The sequence below is a fragment of the Plutella xylostella genome, chromosome 23 (genome assembly GCF_932276165.1).
Source record: "Plutella xylostella chromosome 23, ilPluXylo3.1, whole genome shotgun sequence".
NCBI lineage: Eukaryota > Metazoa > Arthropoda > Insecta > Lepidoptera > Plutellidae > Plutella > Plutella xylostella.
The window spans coordinates 162,344-181,538 of record NC_064003.1 but is presented as its reverse complement, the minus strand read 5'-3'; the positions used below and the strand labels follow the sequence as shown (position 1 = coordinate 181,538).

Here is a 19,195-nt window from a genome sequence, read left to right as displayed (position 1 = left end):
CACAAGCAGTGAAATTTTGCTTCACATCAATTTTATAACTATTTCACTAACACTACCGGTTGATATTTTTATGTCACAGCTGGTATACGGGCGTTTGCCTACGCGCAAACTCGTTTGTGTTGTTGTGTGTGTGTGTGTGTGTGTGTGTGGTTTGTTACTGGTGTGTAAACCGATTTCTGCGTTTATGCACACATAGACAACGTTAGTGTGCACACATACACTACGTTAGTGTGCCCTGCCAACCATTTGACGTTGCCGTGTGTACCGACTGTATCCAACTATCTACCTCTGGAACTAGTCCTTGAATAAATTCTCAGGTACTGCAGTCCTAGGTTTTATAGGCTCGTCTGTAACCTGTGATGTATAATAATATTATCATCTACAAACCAGCTTATATTATCATTAAAAACTTTGTCCTCATATATCCGTTAATAATAAAATAATAAGGCACTTATCGGAAGCCAAAAAAATAGATTTAATATAAAGTTAGTTCTCCACATTAATTTCATTGTATTGACGTTAACTTTGTGAAGCCACTCAAGTGTTTGTTGTGGTTTGTTCTCAGTGTGTTTGCTTAACATTTGATTTTCCCTTTTATGTGAACGTTTGAAAGCTACGTTCTAAGATCTGGCATCCTATTCAAGGCAACTTAGCTTTTCCAAAGCGTTAGAGAACTTGTAAACAAACAAAAAAGAAAGCAAATATTTTACTCTTTATAGTGTATACGCATCTTCACAGAGCTACTGGCCGACACAAGTTTCCCAACGTGTCAGTGTCGCTTTGGAATCGCAGAGTTTCCCCGACTACGTCCCCGGGAAAGTTTTTGAAGAAGAAAATATAATTAATTAATGTTTTAATTAAGTAAGTATAAAAATATTTGAAACATTGAAGATTCAGCAGCTGTATCGAAACTTTAGAGGGGAGTCGAAAAGATTGATTTGTCCGAGAAGATTTATCGGAGTAGGTAGAGATGGCAGCAGCTCCACGAGGGTCACTCTATACTGACGAAAAACCAACGAAGGAGAATTATCGCTCATTCGGCTCGTTTAATACAACGAGATAGAATAGTGGCTCGCGCACAGCGCTCCGGAACTTTGTTATTCGTCATATAGAGTGACCCCCAGGGCGGCGGCGGCGGCGGCGGCGGCGGCTCGCTCGTCCGTCCAGCGATCAATTTTTCCCTTCATTTGTCAGTGTCCGCGATTTAGCCGGTCCGAAAACTGAATGAAATTTACCGATAGGCCTACAAACCGACAGATTCACCGAAAGTCAACCTTAAACCCTAGGTCCCAGTGTTCCAAACGGCTTCCACCGCACGAGAAAGCTTAATCCCTTTAGTTTCAGATTGAAATAGCTAAAAGTTTTATTAAACGAATCCCATCTGGAGCCATCCGTGAACTTCAGATGCTCATCGCGACATTCTTCACGTCAGCTCGAGGGCACAAATACTTGCTCTCTTTGTAAAAGGATAAGGATCCGTTATATGAACACGGATTCCAGGATTAAGGATTAAATTACTACTAAACTACCTACTATACAGGGTGTCCCGAAAATAGTGGACCAACGAAAGGGAGGCCGAGTCAGGGGGTCAATCTGAACAAACAAAATGTGGAACTTGTCCATGAGACAGGCTGGCTCACGGGCGGCACTCATCGGTACACTCGTCACGTAGACCTGGAGGTGAGCCGGCACGGAACACGAACCATTGTCCAAATTAGCGAACACCGTAAAAAGGAATAACTGACGCGTTAGCTCCCGCGATAAATCAACGACGTCATAAAAGCGAAACGGAAAAGCAATAAAATATGTCATCTTAAGTAATGCCATCGCGTTTGGCTTATCTTCTCGCGAGCTGAACCAGCCGCGTCTCGGCCGGGCCGGGATAGGAAAGCCATTTCCACTCTATTTAGCGGCATTATGATTATGTTATGATCGCACACATTTCGCCGTCGGGATTGTGTTTGAAATAGACATCTTTGTTTTATGGCCGCTGGGCGTCCGACGGCCCGCAGTTTCAGTGTCGGTGTTGTTTACGGCGGCGCGTGCAAACTGAAACCAACAAATATCACGGGCCCAACATGCTGCAACGTTGCTGCAGGTTGTGCGCTACTAAAACCCCCATATCTGTGAATTAGGAGTCAGTTGCAAAGATAGTTATAAACTTTTTAAGCATCGAGGAACTTTAAAGAGTCACACACGTTGAGTAATATCCGCCCGGCATCAGTGAACGCGCATAAAGTACTTATTAAGGATTACAATGTCAAACTCGAGTCAAGAGTCGTAACTTCTTACACAACGTGAACTTTATAGTAGCGGATGGCAACTTGGACAGCTGTGAGTTACTCGCTGCTCGGGGGTACAACTCACAGCTCACAGCAGCAGCCGCGGATGAGTTACGAGTAATTAGCGACATCACCCGCTACCTCCAACAAAATGTGTAATAAACTTTTACTGTGTAACTCATAAATTATGAATATGGCAAACACGCATAATGAATTCGCATAAGCAAATTCTTCATAACGATGGAATGAGGTAAAATTATACGAATTTATACTAAGCACATGTAAGTACCTACCAAGCAACCCAAAAAAATATGAAGGGTCGCTTTACCTAAAAGCTTGGGTAAGGTACTGAAATTTAATAACAACGAGTGAAAAGGGGTAAAATATACCTACATGCTGAACTTCAGCAGTTAAAGTTTGAAATGTCATCCATGTATACGTATGGTACGACCTTACGCATGTCCTACACAAGTCCTACATAGAAGTAAATAAACTAAATGGTCCTACTTATGTACAATAAGTATGTAAATGTAAGTACATACTCGTAACCTGTCCCTGGCACCCAGATTTGTGGTCGATCGCGGCGAGCCGCAGCCTTCAACTGAGGCACTAGACAGCACCCTGTAGCTAAGTGGGTTAAGCGACCGCTTCTCACAGCAGATATACGGGTTCCAATGCCGACCGAGACGTCCGTGTCATGTACATAACAATGACTTCTATTTTGGAATTTATCTACAATGGTTTGGGAATGGTAAACCATCGATCTTACGGTGAAGGAAAACGTCGTGAGGGAACCTGCACACTTATCTAGATTTATCAGCGTGGACCAGTGTGGTGAAAAATGGCCCGAGCTTAGGAACTGAGTTATTAGACCTTAAGGGGATATGCACATAGGTTCCAGAGTGAGCCAGGTGCAGAGAACTAAGGTAATATAACGCAAAAACATGCTGTAGATATGATATCTATGTAAAATGTACATCACTTAAAAACTCCATCCAAAAAATCGATTATCTCCAATCTAAATTATAATCCCTTTTATGTAGAAATAACTGGCAGATATTCTCTCGCGGCGAGACAAAGGGTGGTCGTTAATAGTCCCGCACAAAGGACAGAAATGAATATTAAATTCTCGCCACCGAGCACAATCAAACTCGTCATTCCAATCTCAACCGAGAAGCTCTCAAATTAATGTATTTTTTTCTGTATCTTCAGAGATTTGAACATTTTGAGTGGTAATGTCCGCAATCGAAATTGATTTCTTCTCCATTGTCCAGCAACAGTTCCCGGAGGTTTTACTGCTGATTTCATTGTAACACCGATAATTACATAAATTAAATACACGCAACACGCTAAAAATAATAAGAAGAAGCAACCACTATTTTAAAACCCTGGGTTGGCACATAAACCTACTAAAAAATAAGAAGAGTACACCTTATGTTAATAATATGAAAGTAAAAGTTATTGATTATCCAGGAATATTTTAAACCCTAATCTATTCAGGTAGAAGATTAACCATTTAGTAATTTACAGAATGAAACCTCGTGTTTCAGTCCAGTCACGTCCACTGCTCTACATCCACATGCAGGTACCTAGCAGTACCTTCCGCAGGAAACTCTTTACAAACTCAAAGAAACGCCGTCAAAAGAACCCTTTTAACGCTTGATTGATTTTTTCCAATGCGTGTTGTGTTTGCCCGCGGCCGGTAGCGAATCAATTTGTTAGCTTTGATTACTGCTCGGGTATCTCCGAGGAACCTTGTCGCGGATTACACAGTAATTGGATTTTAAATCTGCTCCAGCGAGGGTTTACCCTTGGCCTTGCTCCGGGACGCGAACTACTCAAATACTTAACTCTTCTCTGTCGGTTGAAGAAGAAGTATGACAAGATGTACCTTCATACTTAATACTTATACTACAATAAAATTAGCTTAGACAAAGGGATGCTTTCCATAAATGGTAAGTATAAGTTATTTGTAAGGGATGTTCGGCTACAAGCAGCTCTATGTACCTCGATACTGGGTAAAGTTCTTGCGGCCTGAAACTGCTAATTTGTAACTATGCGCATCAGCTAAAATTAAGCTGCCATTTTAAGTGCACGCGAATAAGCATATTTACTACCTACGTACTTAGTAAGTAATGAGCAGATGAAAACGTAAAAGTATGAATTTATTTAGTGTAAAATAACGAATACGTATATAATATAAGGTAATTTTGGTGGCAACTGTTATTAGTCCCAACTCAAATCGCGTCTGGTATCTGTAGCAGACAGCGGCCACATACTCGGAACTGTAAACATTACATTTTACATTTACTAATGAACTAACTATAACATCCAATTTATGAATAATCTAGCCACGATAGCTATTCTACTTTAATAATTCAATTATAATAATGGCTTGATATTACAATTACAAATATGGTCTGGACGTAAATGCATGAGTGCATTTTCGATTTATCAGGCTACAACCACGTCATGTAATAATATTGTATTGTCCCTACTGGTTCCTGCCATCTTTCCATTATTTTCGTAATAACGATTTCGTTATCCCCCAATGAAAGACGGAATAGGGTACCTAGGATTTAAATGTTTCAAGGAATGTAACGTACGTGTCACTTGTGTACGCCCCGAATCACAGAGGTGCATTGCAGATTGCTGTTCTTATAATTTATGCTAATTCCAGTCTATATAGAGTGCTGGCCAGACCTATCGTCACCTCTCAGTAGGGCATGCAATACCGGAACAATTTTCAATACCGGTATTGAGTTCCGGTATTACAACTCAATACCGGGATCCCGGTATTAATACCGGTATTAGACTTCCTTGTAATAAATGGCATATACTGTGTTTAAAGGTCGTATACATCAAAATAAAACAAGAAAATGCAATCATATTCTGTATTTTGTTGTAGATTTTTACGAGAAATCAGTTTTAGAGTTTAAATTTTAGAATAAACTATTTTTTTACATCCGGTGCCGGTTTACGCATGGTCAACAGTAGATTTCTAGCAGCCGAAAACTGCATTAAACGGTTGGGAACAAGTGCGCTTTCACAGTATATACACACACAAGGCTAACTAAATCTTAATCGCTTTATTTATAGCCTAAAAAAGTCCGATTCCCAGTGGCGGATTAACCTATAAGCACGACAAGCACGTGCTTGGGGCCCCGGGCCTCCAGGGGCCCCCATCCTCTAGCTGCTGCTGTTTCATTTTATACCTACATTTTATTCATCCTCAATATGTCCGATGTAATGAGTTTGCTCTGATTAAAGGACCTACCACACGCATAAGTATCACCACAGTTTTGCCTGCGCAGGCCGCCGGCTTAAACACGGAATACCGTGCGTGTGGTTGGTAAAGGGCCTACCACACGCGTAAGTATTACCACAGTTTTGCCTGCGCAGGCCGGCTTGTACTGTACATGGAATACTGTGCGATATGGGTGGTAAAACTGTATACCGCGCCAACCTCGAAGCGCGGCTTGCACATTTTTCGACATGTTTGAAATTTCAATAATTTTGCCATTCATTAGAGTATTCTCTAAATCCTTGAGTAGTAACATGTGAATGTTTTTTTTCAATTTTACAGCAATTTTTTGTCCACTTCGTGGATGGTTCGATTTTTGGGAATAGCAGGCAACTAGACTTTTTTCTAGTGAAAAAATTCTAGTTGTTTGCAAACATTGAAAATATACCAGTAGAAGAAATAGTTCATCATTAGGAAACATTGTTTCTAGTTTCCACGCCGATGATTATGACAAAAATGAGGCTTGCGCGTACTTAACTGTGCCGTGCATATACAATGTGTTGTTTTTCGAACCCGACCAACTTTAAGGGTGTATTCTAGGAGTGATTTCATCGAGAAAACATATGTGGGGTCAAATCGCAATATTCTAGAAATGGCGGCCATTTTAAAGATTTAGATAGTTAGTTTTCATAAAAAATCATATCTCGAGATTTAAACGCATTACGGACATGAAATAAAATGATTTTATCCGCAAAAGGTCATTTCTATTCAATAAAAATATGCACAACCGCTAAAAAGATACGTAAAATAAGTTACAAGTACCTAATTTAGTCAAGAATTATTGAAGTTCAAAACACACCTAGCGGAGCTCATGTAAGTTGATTTCATTTACAATCAGAACTCTTTCACTCAATGGATTGCTACCTGAGCTGCGGCGTTCCGTTAGGTGTGTTTTGAACTTTTAATAATTTTTTACTGCCTCGACATAGTGATACGGTTTTGGTATAATTGTTTAGCTTATTTCAAATACTTTTTAATAAATACATAAAAATACCATCAAAGGGGGGCTATTTTCAAAGTTATTCAAGTAAAAGTAAATTTTTGCTGTTTTTTTTGTCAAAAAAACTAGATTAAACTAGTGCTTGTAACTTATTTTATGTAACTTTAACAAATTGTTCTAAATTAGGGGCCTACACAGGCTTTGTGCTTAGGGCCACCGATGCTCTTAATCCGCCACTGCCGATTCCGGTATTACTTCAATACCGGTATTAACTTTCAATACCGGTATTGAAAAAAGCGGAAATTTTGTACGGGATCCCGGTATTACGAATACCGGTATTGCGGTATTGCATGCCCTACCTCTCAGGCATGACATAATAATATGCATAATACAAATGAGTATGATATTTACTGTAATCCCCGAAAGGGTAACTGAGAGGAAAATAGCAAGCCACCCGTTTCTTACTGCACGATCCAGACTTGTCAATGGACAACATTTCAAAAAACTAAAGCTGCTATAAATCGAAAACCATTTCGAGATTTAGCTCTAAAGGCCACAAAAAAAATGTTTTTGTATTTTTTGGATGTATCATTTTCGAGAAAATCATAAAATAGTAAAAAAGTGCTGATGACGTCATGCATCAGGTGCGATGCATTTTGATGATCAAATCCTATAGATTTAAAAACAAAGTAACTGTCACTTTCATTTTTGATTGACGTTGACGTTTTATCGTGACGTTGTTGTTTATTTGGGTCATTTTCATTAATTCTGTTCTGACACTTTCTGACTATTTTTTTTATTTATTATTAAGAAATGACCTCTATATAATATGTCCCAGAGCATGCCACCGCCTACACAGCTGAAAAAATGCTTCTGCTTATTTTTTTACATGATAAGTACCTACTTTCCATCATTAGAAATATCAAGGTCATTTGAAAATGACCCATTTGTTGGTTGGCATGTAAACAAAGTTTAAATGTCACTTGTCAGTGTCATTTATGTTTTTTTTCGAGACTCAGGCAATAGACAAAAATAAAAATTGAGCCTAATATGTGACGTCACTTCCGGTTTTAAAATAATTAACTTTAAAGTTAAAAATAACATGCAAAAATTTAGGTATATACAAAATAAAAAAATACGGGTCCACTAATTTTCTATAAACTTTCCGAATAACTAATTAAAAATAGGGTAAAGAAAATGAAATGTTGTCCATTAGAAAGATTGCTAGATTTTAATAGATTGTAGATTCCAATAGAAATTCTGACTTCTTTTCATTCATTATTGCTTGTTGCTCCTTCCTAAGTTCCACCTCCATAGTGATAACTGTCATAAGACGGTTTAGTTATAACTTGTAACTCATGCTATAAAGTCACTCCTCAGGGCTCTGTGATGTCGAGGCCCAGCGCCCGCAGATCGGCGGCGGAGGGCAGCGCGGCGGCGGCGGGCGCCGTGTGGAGGCGGGAGGACACCAGCCGGGACAGCTTGAGGACCGCCTGCAAGCGGTTAGGGAGGTGAAGGGGGGGGGGGGGGTGTGGAGTGATGCAGTTGCAACGATACCTACATTTTTAAAGGTGCGCAAGGGGGAGGAAGCGGTGGACATTAAGACTAGAGATGACTAACTGGCTGATCGCTATCTATTGTAGTCAACTACGCTTTCCAGGATGGATCATCATCACGACGCATCACATCGCTACTCCAGGAGCACGGGTCTCTTTCCAATGAACGAAGGGTTTTAGGTCTAGTCCACCACGCTGGCCTAGTGCAGGTGGACTGGTTGCAGGACGGATAATTGGTACATTCCACAAGTAGTCGATGTTGGGATTGTTGGGTGTAATCACGTTGGCCACCCCAGCCCTAGCACGTACCCTGGTGAGCGGGGTGGGCGCGGGACACGCCGCCAGCGCCTGCAGAGGAGCCGACAGCTGCACCATTATGACCGGCATAGATGACGTCATCAAGTCTGGAAGATTATGAAGAATTACCTAGAGGAAACTGTATGAGCAACAGCAATGTTCAGTTTAAATTATTCATATTTCGTGGTTTACACCATAAAGGACTCACAACACTGGACCAGACTGGTTGCGGTCTGCGCTCTGGTCATTTGAATAGTTAGAATTACCACGAACAGTAGAATGCATACCTGGATAGATTCTAGTAGTATACGTGGCAGCTGTCGAGAAGAATGTCTGGATTCTTTCACGATGTTCCTCAGTGAGGGTCCATATCTGCAGTATCTCCCCATCCTTAGGTCCTTCCAGGAACATGAAATAAGCTGTCCCGGTGCAACAGACGAAGCCAGTCAACAACTGATCTTCCTTATCCTCGGCTGCTAACTTGGTGTTGATTTCCTTCATCTTCAGCCCTAACGAAATTATAGCGTTGCTGTCTTTGCTCAAACAGAAAAACCTTGAGAAACCTCCAGTTAATTGAGGAGGTTTACAGCCAACGAATGCAATGGACACTTCGAGGGTCACCTGTGCTTCAAGTATGATGTGAGCCGGGACTGCTAGTGCAGGCGCTCTGATTCCGTTGACGTCATTGGCATTGGTACACAGAGCGGCTCGGTGGAGACTGTCGTCTATGATTGGTGGATTGAGGAAGTACTCTCCCCTCACAACGGCATTGTCACCGCGAGCGAGTGACGATGCATCCACGGAACACACAGCGATGATGACGTCACTTGGTTCTGGCGACAGGAGTGGGAGGTGAGCGTCGGGGAATGAGCGGTCACGTCTGCCGAACAACTGAGGTGCTTTCACTGGGTCTTCTATTTTACGGATTCCTCGAAGCTGAAATAATCAAATAAATTTTACATAAAATGATTACAAACATCACCACGGAATAACGCATTATTGTTTTATTCTTCTTTTTAACCACTCTTCTAACTATTCCACGAAGGATAAGAGCATACCACTTCTTTAAGTGTCGTTAATGCGTCCACCATATATTACATACCCTCTTTCACACCTCAAAAATCCTACTACCTCTCCTAACTTCCATCACCACGCCTCTATACCTGAACCTGCACACTGCTATCCTGCAGGGTCCCCAGCAGCGCGGCGGTGGCCTGGTCTCGCGACAGCGGCAGCGCGCGCGCATACTGCAGGTCAATGACCCCCTCCCCCGGCCCCGCAGGCACCGGGGCGTGGGGGGTAGTGAACACGTGCGGGCCGAGGGACCAGGTCGCGTACACCTCCGCTATGCTGGAAGTAAAGTTAGACGTTAATCTCAGCGGAATATGTACTTAAAACCAACAGCTTTGGGTTGGCCACCCTCGACTACTGCTATGCTGTAGATTTTGTTCCCCTGAATTTTCTGAATATTTACTTGCTTTACTAAAATATGTATGTACCATTTACTTATTTATTACGACTACAACTAAGTTATTCGACATCATCAGCCCCCCAATCATCCATCGCTTCTGCTTCTCACTAGGCCTTTCCAAGGATCGCCACAATGCCCTGATGTCTACATGTTCCGTATCTTCTCGAAGCAAAGTAAGAAATATTTTGCTCTAAAAAGAAACGCGGATTGTAATGTTATGTACAATACTTATTTGGTACTTACTGGTAAGTACGGTAAATAAATCTTTATCATCCCTCATCACACTCAAAGCAACTTGAATTGTCTAAATACGGGTGTTCCCGTGTGTCTGCCGAGACAGCACTTTGAGACTGCTCCTCTAGTCTCAACTGCATTACATTAATTAGGTTTCAAACTCTGCGAGTGCTCTCAGACTGTCGGCTGAAGATTCCGTCAGCTGTTTACCGCACCGGCATCCGTCCCGCCCCGGCACGGAACTTGCAGTGGAACACTTTGTTCAATAGCTGTTAGTTATTAATCACCACGAAAATTCCAATAAGTATACCTAATTCGACAAATAAATGAAAAGAGGAATGTTAGACATACGATTGAAAACTGTGTATTTGTATGATAGGTAGGTGCTCTACAATGTGTTACAACGGAGCCGGTGATTATGTTCCTATTATAGGTACCCTAGCAATATCACCTACCTATCATATTCATGAATATTCTGCATATCGGTTCACCTATCTCCTTCGACAAACATAACTTTAGATAAGTTTCTAACGCCGTGCTACTTTAAATAGGAAACCAGGACACGTATTGTATGGCGCTAAGATGCATGAATAATATGATTAAAGTGCCACAATTTTATCAGACGCCGTCGCTCGCGCGAGCTCCCGCCAGCAGGGAGCGGTTTGGGAGAGCTCTGCGACGCTCTATCGTCAATCTTCCTGTATGTTGCCAATTTTAAAATGTTAACCGAAGGTAAAGACTGAAAAATTTGTGTTTTGGTGGTATTTGAACGGATGAACCGTTTATACCTTGTTTCACGGGGAAAGACATCTGATACAAACAAAAACTACCCTTATTCGAATGTAATAAGGGTCCTGTCAGATGTCTTTTTCCGTGAAAAAAGGTATAGTTAAGTATGGATACGATCTGTATGTGTAAGTACTTATTATACCAAGTTATCTCTCAATAACAAATTCGTATGCGAATGGACTCATTGCTCTATCTATTCTATTGCGGTAGATGACGTACCCGTTGATTTGCATTCCGAATGCTATAGACATAATCTTACACCAAGGAGTGTCAGTGCACTCAAGCTGTGTTTGTAACCTACAATGGGCATAACTGGGCACCACCTATATTGGGAAATTGTAATGCATACCCGGCGTCTCTGAGCGCCCCCAGCGGCAGCGGGCCCAGCGCCCCCACGCGGGTCGTGAGCAGGGGCTGGTCGTCCGCGGCCGGGAGTCCCCCGCAGCTTATCAGCGCCACCGCCTCGCCCAGTCCGGGGGGCGCGGGGGCGGCGGGGAACACCGTCACGCCGCCCAACCCTGCGAATCATAGGATTATAGTCTACTAGCTGTTGCCCGGGAACTCCGCTTCGCTTTAAATGAGTATTCCCGTATTTAGCTTCCTAGCTACCAAATTTCGACAAAATCTATTCAACAGTTTCCCCTAAAGAGTAACAAACATTCTTTGAGGTTTAAAAAAATTGTAGGAGTAGGATTCTATAGTCAAGAAAAACCCAAAGTTACTCAACTTGGCGCTCTTGAGCAATACATTGTAATGTCCCCTTATGTTCAGCTCCGCTCGCTTACGTGTGAGCGGTCGCGCTAATATATGAAATTATTTAGCCAGGGAACGTCGCAAGCAAAACATTGAACATAAGTAATACTTTCTTATAATCTACCTAGGTACTCAGTACCAACAGCTACGTTTGTGGCGCAACGTGTTATATCTTGGGTAAATGATCAGAGCCTTTAAGCCTTCAAGGATTAAACCAATAACGGCCAAACTCGGAATAATTGCTGCAGCTCATACCTCCGGGTATTTGCATCCTGCGAGAGACCGATATTTGTTTACAATCAGATAAATTGCGCTCGGATCTTAGACGCAGGATACAACATTTGTGGACGTTCAGATTACTCCAAAATCCCTCGTGTGAAGGAGGAGACACGTATTCAGCAGTGTACATAAAGTAATATGTAGGTATTTATTAGGTATATCACACCGGCGACCGATCTGCTTTCCAAAGGTACGGTCAAGTGCAGAGAAACCTGACCCCCCTCTCATAGTAACAATGCTTCTGAGGGGGGTCAGGTTTATCTGCCTCTTACTGTACCTATAATATCGGATGCACTGAATTTTTTTTATTTTACAAATAAACAAAAAATACGTTTGAAACTAGTGTGGGATTATGTACCTGTATAGCTGAACATAAAAGAGTAGAGAATAATTGAGGGCGTGGCAATCTAAGAAAGTGGCCACACTATTATAGTATAGAAAACGGACAAAAGTATCACGATACTTTAGCAGAAAAAATCAAAACGAGAAATGTTTCAAATATTTACTAATTATAAAATGCCACTATTTGGGGAGGTTTATGTTAAGAGAAGAAATTAGTAGAGGAGAGGGGGGCAGTCTTGAATGAATTTCATTAAATCAAATCAACTGTAACTTTTATTTCATCGTGTATTTCATAATGTTTTTTTGCACTGAAACACGTGTTGGTTATCCCATTATGTAATTACTATAGGAGAAAAGTGATAGTATCACACATCGATATTTTTTTACAGTTTTTCTTGCTCAGGAAAAAGTTCAAATGTGCCCCGGCAATTCTTCTAAAACTGTGTTTACCGATTTTCCTGCAACAAATTATTTAATTGGTCAGAAAAGCAGTGACTTGCAAATTATTATGTCTGGGGAATTTATACCGACTCCATATTCTTACACATATTTTTACAATAGGTACTCTAACACGGAGAGTCAAAGTCAAAGTCAAAAATTTTTATTCATCGTACAAATATAAAATTTTCTGATGAACGTCAATTTTTACAAATTACTCTCCGAGAGACCGACACACATAAACACCTACAGCTGTAAAACTTATCGATACCCTTTTTGAGTCGGGGGTTAGTAAAAAAGTATCTAGACCTGATGTTTTAACAACATTAGCATCCAGACCCTGATGTCAATTAACGTTTGACACTAGTATTTTCTAACCTCTATAAGAATAACAAATACACATTAAAAGGCATTCTATTACATCAAAATAGTACTTTTTTACAAGAAATATAAGCAATGTATGTTAATGGTTAGAAATTAAGTACCTACTCACCACTATAAAACGCTGCTCTTTCATAAACATCGTATATATTGACTAATACTTCTCCAGCCTCATTCTCCGCCAAACATCGTAGGTAAACGCTGTAAATCATCTGTCTAGCTTCGCTGCGAATGGTTTTATTCATTTTCACCTCGTGAACAAACTCAACAATCCACAAAACTCCAAAATTAAGCAAAATTCGATTTGTTTATACAGGAACAATGCGAGTTTGACATTCAAACCATAGAAACAGACCCATAGAGAAAAAATAAACAATGAGGCGTTTGTTAAAAAAAAAAAAAAGTTCCTTTTTGGAGAAATAGATGGCGTTGTCTGGGGTTGTACCAACTTTCAAACCCTCAGAACACACTCAGATCACAATATGTTATTCTGTGAGGCTAACGAAATGTGAAAGTGACGTAGGTAGGTAGAATTGTAGTATTATTTTCTCTATGATGTCGATGTCACTGTTGCTTCAGCGTTCAGTGCGATTGTGCGTACAGCCGTTCTTTTCAAGTTTTCTCAGTTTCCTTGTGTTTCTCCTGTATTAATTGAGTTGTAGTTGAGCTATCTGCTCCTCCTCCCTTGATACTTAGCACTATCCCAAGCCACATGCAGTCTGAGCCTCGGAAGGATGGCTCGCGCTACCACCCGACATTTAATCACAACTAGTGAGTTCTTATTCTGAGTTTAGTACTCTTTGCTCTCTATGTAATTTTTGACAGTTGGTATACTGCGTTTTCACGCCATCTATCGGCTTACCCAAAAGCTCAACTGACAGCTGTCAAGGAAAACGGCTCATTGTGAAAAGAGTGCACTCTCGAGGAGTTTTTTGTCTCTATACGTCATGCTGAACAGCACCATCTCTTTATATTTCTCAGCCTCATTGTACATACATACAGGGTGCCCTGTTGGGACACCCTGTATATATAGATATTGTTATCACAAGTTAATAGCCGGATCTCCACCAAACGATCCAATGCGATCCGATCGCCCGATCCAAGAAGTTTAGTATGTAAGATTCCTAACAGACCACAAATCACAAGTTTTTTTTTAATTGCCAGGTTTAAATCTGTTTAGTCCCAAAAACATTAATCTCTACTCTTTTGTGTTCAGCTATAGTTACATGTATAGGTAGATGAATGTTGCACATAGGTAGGTAGGTAGGTAGGTACCTATGTGGAAAGCACACAATAGCCTTTATTTCGAAACATTATAATAACAATGCCCCGCGGCATCAAATTAGTGTGAATAATATAAAATGCGGATAATATTGCAGGTCATCACAAAGGGCATGCGGGAAGCTATCTTGTTGCAGCGCATTTCTTTGTGATATTTTGTTTTTTTTGTTGTGTCAGCGTATTCAACTCTGTGCAGTGCAATTTTCTCCCGTTAATTACTTAGGATGTTCAATATCTGTGTGGGCGGAGCAAATGAAAGCCTATTCATTATAATTACTCAGTCACACGCGATGTTCGGTTTAACGTTTAAGTAGTTATTGTTCGGAGCTGTTCCTGGAATTTACCAAAAGCCAAATTCGAATCTCCGGTTCATAAATTATTCAGCTACTGATTATGATTATCGCTATATCGCTAGCCTCTGTTGTAGCTATTACTACGTACTGACGTGTAGAAGCAATGGGGACTACCGTTTTTTTGCTCACCAGTTGGCGCCACTGTCGCTGAGGTCAAGAGGTACCATAGCTGTCAAACTTATCAAAAGAGACTGTATCAAATTGGCGCGAAATAAAGTTTTAAAATTTTGAATCTTATAAGCTTATTAATTAGGTATAAAATAACTATCATCACATCGAGTTACTATGCCGCAATGTAGTGTAGATCCGTTATGTTCGGAAAGAAAAGGAGGACTTATGTTAACAAGTGATAAAACTGTTCTAAAACAGTGGCATGTGAAATAATTATTATCCGACAATCTCTTGTTTGTGAAAATCATTATAACCAATTTCAGAAAGAACTTAATGTAAATAAGGATTAGGCATTTAATAAATACAATAAAAATAAAAGAATTACACACTGATTTAACTTTTATTTATCCTTTCCGTTTAAACACACTGCTATACAAAAAATATAACACATTAGTAATCCACACAATGAATGCTGGTTGAGTTGTTAGTTGAAACTAAATAATGGTAGTATAGTATACTAAGCCCCTGTTTCACAATGTCTGGTTAGGTGCTACCTGTCGGATAAAATACATGCTGTCACTGTCTAAAAAATTATAACAGAGTGACAGCATGTATTTTATCCGTCAGGTAGCCACTAACCAGACATTGTGAAACAGACCCTAAGGGCCTGTTCCACAATGTCTGGTTAGTGGCTACCTGTCGGATAAAATACATGCTGCCACTCTCTGTTATAATTTTTTAGACAGTGACAGTATGTATTTTATCCGACAGGTAGCCACTAACCAGACATTGTGGAACAGGCCCTAAGTATTATATTATTTGTGGGGGTGTCAGTACCTGCACCTGGCTCACTCGAATGGAGCCTTTGTGCATATCGCCTTAAGGTCTAAACTCCACTCCTAAGCTTGGACCATTTCCTACCACGCTGGTCCTCTGCAGGTTGGTGGGTTCGAAAATCTAGATGTGCAGGTTTTATCACGATGTTTTAATTAACCGTAAGAGCGATGGTATACATTGTACATAAATTCCAAAGTACTCATTGGTGATAATATCTAGATCTGGAGTTTAATTTTTAGTGTTCACACTGCTATACAAAGTTTCTGAAGGCCACTCAACAGTACACTGAATCATTTTGTTGTATGATGCTGTCCTCTACGTTTCCAACCAAGTTACTGTTACGGTCATAGTCTTGGTATCTGTAAAAAGAAAAAACATAGCTGTTACCTAAGCAAACAAGCATACACTTCGTAAAAAATAAGTTTGTAAACAGTAAACAAACTAACCTCGAAATTAGCTGCTCTTTGAGACTGCTTATTTTTGCGCCTCTTTTCCTTAATTATTCAGCTTTCAACGACAAATAATCCATATTTGCGATAATTTCGCAAAAAGAGATCACTTTTCAACAGGGAAATGAACGAAAATATAATTTATCACGAAGCCCGCCAAACAAATTATATGAAAAGTAAAATGTCACTTGACCTCAGTGCACACCAGCGCCCCTAGCGGCAAATTCACACGCGTTAGCCCCCATTAATTACCAGCGAGGAGTTCATCGCCGCTCAGCTTCATCTGATAACTTGGCGTTGCCTTTTTCTTTGCTGAGCCTTTTCCTTTTACAGCGCTTTCCTTTTTCTTCTTAGTATTTTTCCCTTTTTTCTTCTCTGCCTCTGTGGTCTCTGGTTCTGGTGGAGCGCTTGGTACTTCTTCGGGAGGCTTCCGGTTAAGAATCCTCTCCTTGAGATGAGCTATTATAGCCTCTTGGTGTCGAACATCTAAGGAAGAAATATTAAAGCATGTAGTAAAGTTTTGTGAGTACCTATACAGAAATAAACACTATCAGTACTTATAATGAACAACTTCAACATGCCCACTTAATTGCAGTTACAGCCTGCAAAGTAATAATCTGACCCCCTTTCAGTAGCCATGTCCTAACAATAGGAATCAAATTTCCCAGCAGTCGACACATATACTATATTGATTAACAAACCTGCCACAACACACGGCACATCAAACACCACATCAAAGATTGTCGCGGGCACGACCTGATCCACCAGCTCATCCAACCAGCCCCGGACCTGCCGCTCCAGCGCCGGCGGGGCCTCGTCCCCGGGCAGCCACACGGGGGCGAAGTAGCGCTGCAGGTGCGGGGGGACGCGGGGGAGGCACACGCGGCCGGGAGCGGCGGATGAACTGGAACAGGGTGGAGGATGTACGAAGAGTGGGTGTTAAAAATCATCAATCCTCTATCGCTTACAGTTGGGGTCCTTTTTTGTAAGCCAAATTTTTCTCTCCCTTCTCTCGATCTTGTTAATCAGATCTTAGAACATTATTTTATTATTTAATTCTGAGAATATTATGAAAACTAAATTTATTATGATTTACTTACATAAGGGTACTCTACCTACTTAACTTACATCTGGTAAGTAGGCAATGTGAAATGATGTCCTAGAATTCAATTAAGTACTTAACTGACTGCAACTAATTTGGTTGCGGCGACGAGAAGCTAACGTAGAAAGTACAGTCAAGCACACATCAACCTACTTTGGGTATAATAATATCTCAGTTAACCCTTAATTTTAAAAGCACATGTTACGATGGTTGCATAACCGAGTGCGCCATGGCTGGATAGGAGGTGCACAGAGCCAATAAAATGTAGAGTAAATGCGCATAAAATGCAGCGGGCGAGGTAATGCTAGTTATTTATCGCTGCTAAACGGCCGCCACTGGGTACATTCTTAATACTTAATCATCTTTTGTTGGTTTAATAAACCTTACAGCCCAAGCAGTGGTGAGGCTAAAATGTTCTGGACGGCGAAGCAATGGGACTATTTTACAGAGGCACCGCGCAGCGCGCATTCCGTAGATATTACCTACTGGTGTATGAAATACGAACATTTCCGCGTTCGGCTTTTGCTTTATGGATGTGTGAAACTTTCTCATCCCTAGTTTCATATCTGTGTCCTGTTTTTATGTAGGTATTCCATTACATTTACGAAACCGAAACCTACTCTAAGTACATAAACCCGCATAATATACCATAGGTACCCATTTTTATACACCCTTAATTACCACTCTCTGAACTTACTGAAGCTTAACTATAGCAGAAAATGTCTTAAGTACCTATTTTACATATATGTATATTTGTTACTGTGGTAACGTGTGCAATCAAAACATAAATAAATAGCTACCCGCTAGGCGCACCACCAGTGACTGTGACCAGCACATCATGAGTCCTGAGCTGGTCGACCCTGACGGGAAAGGCGTGTGAGATCGAGAAGCAGCACCAGCACCGCTGCAGCAGCCGCCAGCGCCGCACCCAGCACGCGCCCCCTGCTGACGTCACCTGCAGGGGGTGGCACTATTCACTATCAGCATATCTTTGATACATACACGATAAACGAACAAGGTAACACCGAGGTCAGAAGACGACTTCAATAGCTCGTGTAGGTACAACTTAAGCTTATCTAAATATCTGAATTTGATCTTCAATAAGAGGTATCTTTAAACTGAGCTTAAATTCGATAGGTATTAATTAAGGCATTGATGGATATACAAGAATAGGGCTTCTCGTTAGAGAAGTACTTAACTATGTTCTTTGATATAGGGCTAATTGCCCGAGTAAGTAGCCGTAGTGAATACCTACCTATTAAATAGAGGGTAACTAGTAAATCTACAAAACCATGGCTAAGTCTGACCTTCATTAATTTATTGGCAAAAAGTAGCTATTCCTACGTTGAGCGGACACCGGAGCGGTGCGCGGTGGCGTAGCTTTTTCTACAAAATACTTACTTATAGATATTTAAGTAAATACTTTCTGCATAATGGAGGTACCTACTTAAATACATGGTAACTTGGCTTCTTATTTAAGTAGATTATGGTTAGATTGTATAAGTACCTACCTATATTATATGCTTGGTAGGCAGGAAGGTAGGTAAGTAGGTACTCAATTCATTTTTATTATTACCTTAGCACAATGCGGCCACAACGAGATGGTCAAATCATACTTATGGCCGGGATACAGCTCGTATTGAATGTGGAGTCCAGCCAGCTCCTCGCCGAGGTCCAGCCACTCCTCACTGCAGTCGTCGTCGTCGCACACTCCCTCATTCAGGATTTCTACTGCAAAAGTGAGAGTAAATGTGCTTCTTAATAATGTTCGTTGTTTTGTGGTAACTGAGCTTTGTTTTCGATTCATTTCAATATTATATTTTGGTTTGGTGACCGTTTTTAAATTTCTACTAGCGACATCTGCTGTAATTTATGTGAATTGTCTGCTGTCAGATTGCCAGCGCCCGCTGTCAATGTCACTGTCAAGTGTCAACAATAGACGACCCAAAGACGACCCATTGACAAAGGAATAAAGAGAGGACATGGCATATCCACG

General features: G+C 40.8%; 1 protein-coding gene across 1 annotated transcript; it reads right to left on the bottom strand.

The window, feature by feature from the left end:
- Positions 1-7,743: 7,743 nt before the first annotated feature.
- On the bottom strand, positions 7,744-19,063 carry LOC105389326. Its single transcript, XM_048629580.1, has 9 exons — positions 18,776-19,063; positions 18,000-18,154; positions 16,799-17,001; positions 16,350-16,583; positions 11,223-11,391; positions 9,543-9,729; positions 8,667-9,315; positions 8,392-8,486; positions 7,744-8,019 (listed from the first exon to the last, which is right to left on the bottom strand). The coding sequence occupies exons 1-9, from the start codon at positions 19,004-19,006 to the stop codon at positions 7,903-7,905; spliced, it is 2,040 nt and encodes a 679-aa protein (XP_048485537.1). The 5' UTR covers positions 19,007-19,063; the 3' UTR covers positions 7,744-7,902.
- Between the last annotated feature and the right edge of the window lie 132 nt (positions 19,064-19,195).

Excerpts from the sequence above, each read along its gene's own strand:
- LOC105389326 (XM_048629580.1), bottom strand. The coding sequence starts at position 19,006 with ATGAATCGAAAACAAAGCTCAGTTACCACAAAACAACGAACATTATTA. Across the intron at positions 18,155-18,775 it reads TGTGGCCGCATTGTGCTAAG|GTGACGTCAGCAGGGGGCGC; the intron begins GTAATAATAAAA and ends CACCCCCTGCAG. Across the intron at positions 11,392-16,349 it reads CGGCGATGAACTCCTCGCTG|GGTTGGGCGGCGTGACGGTG; the intron begins GTAATTAATGGG and ends TATGATTCGCAG.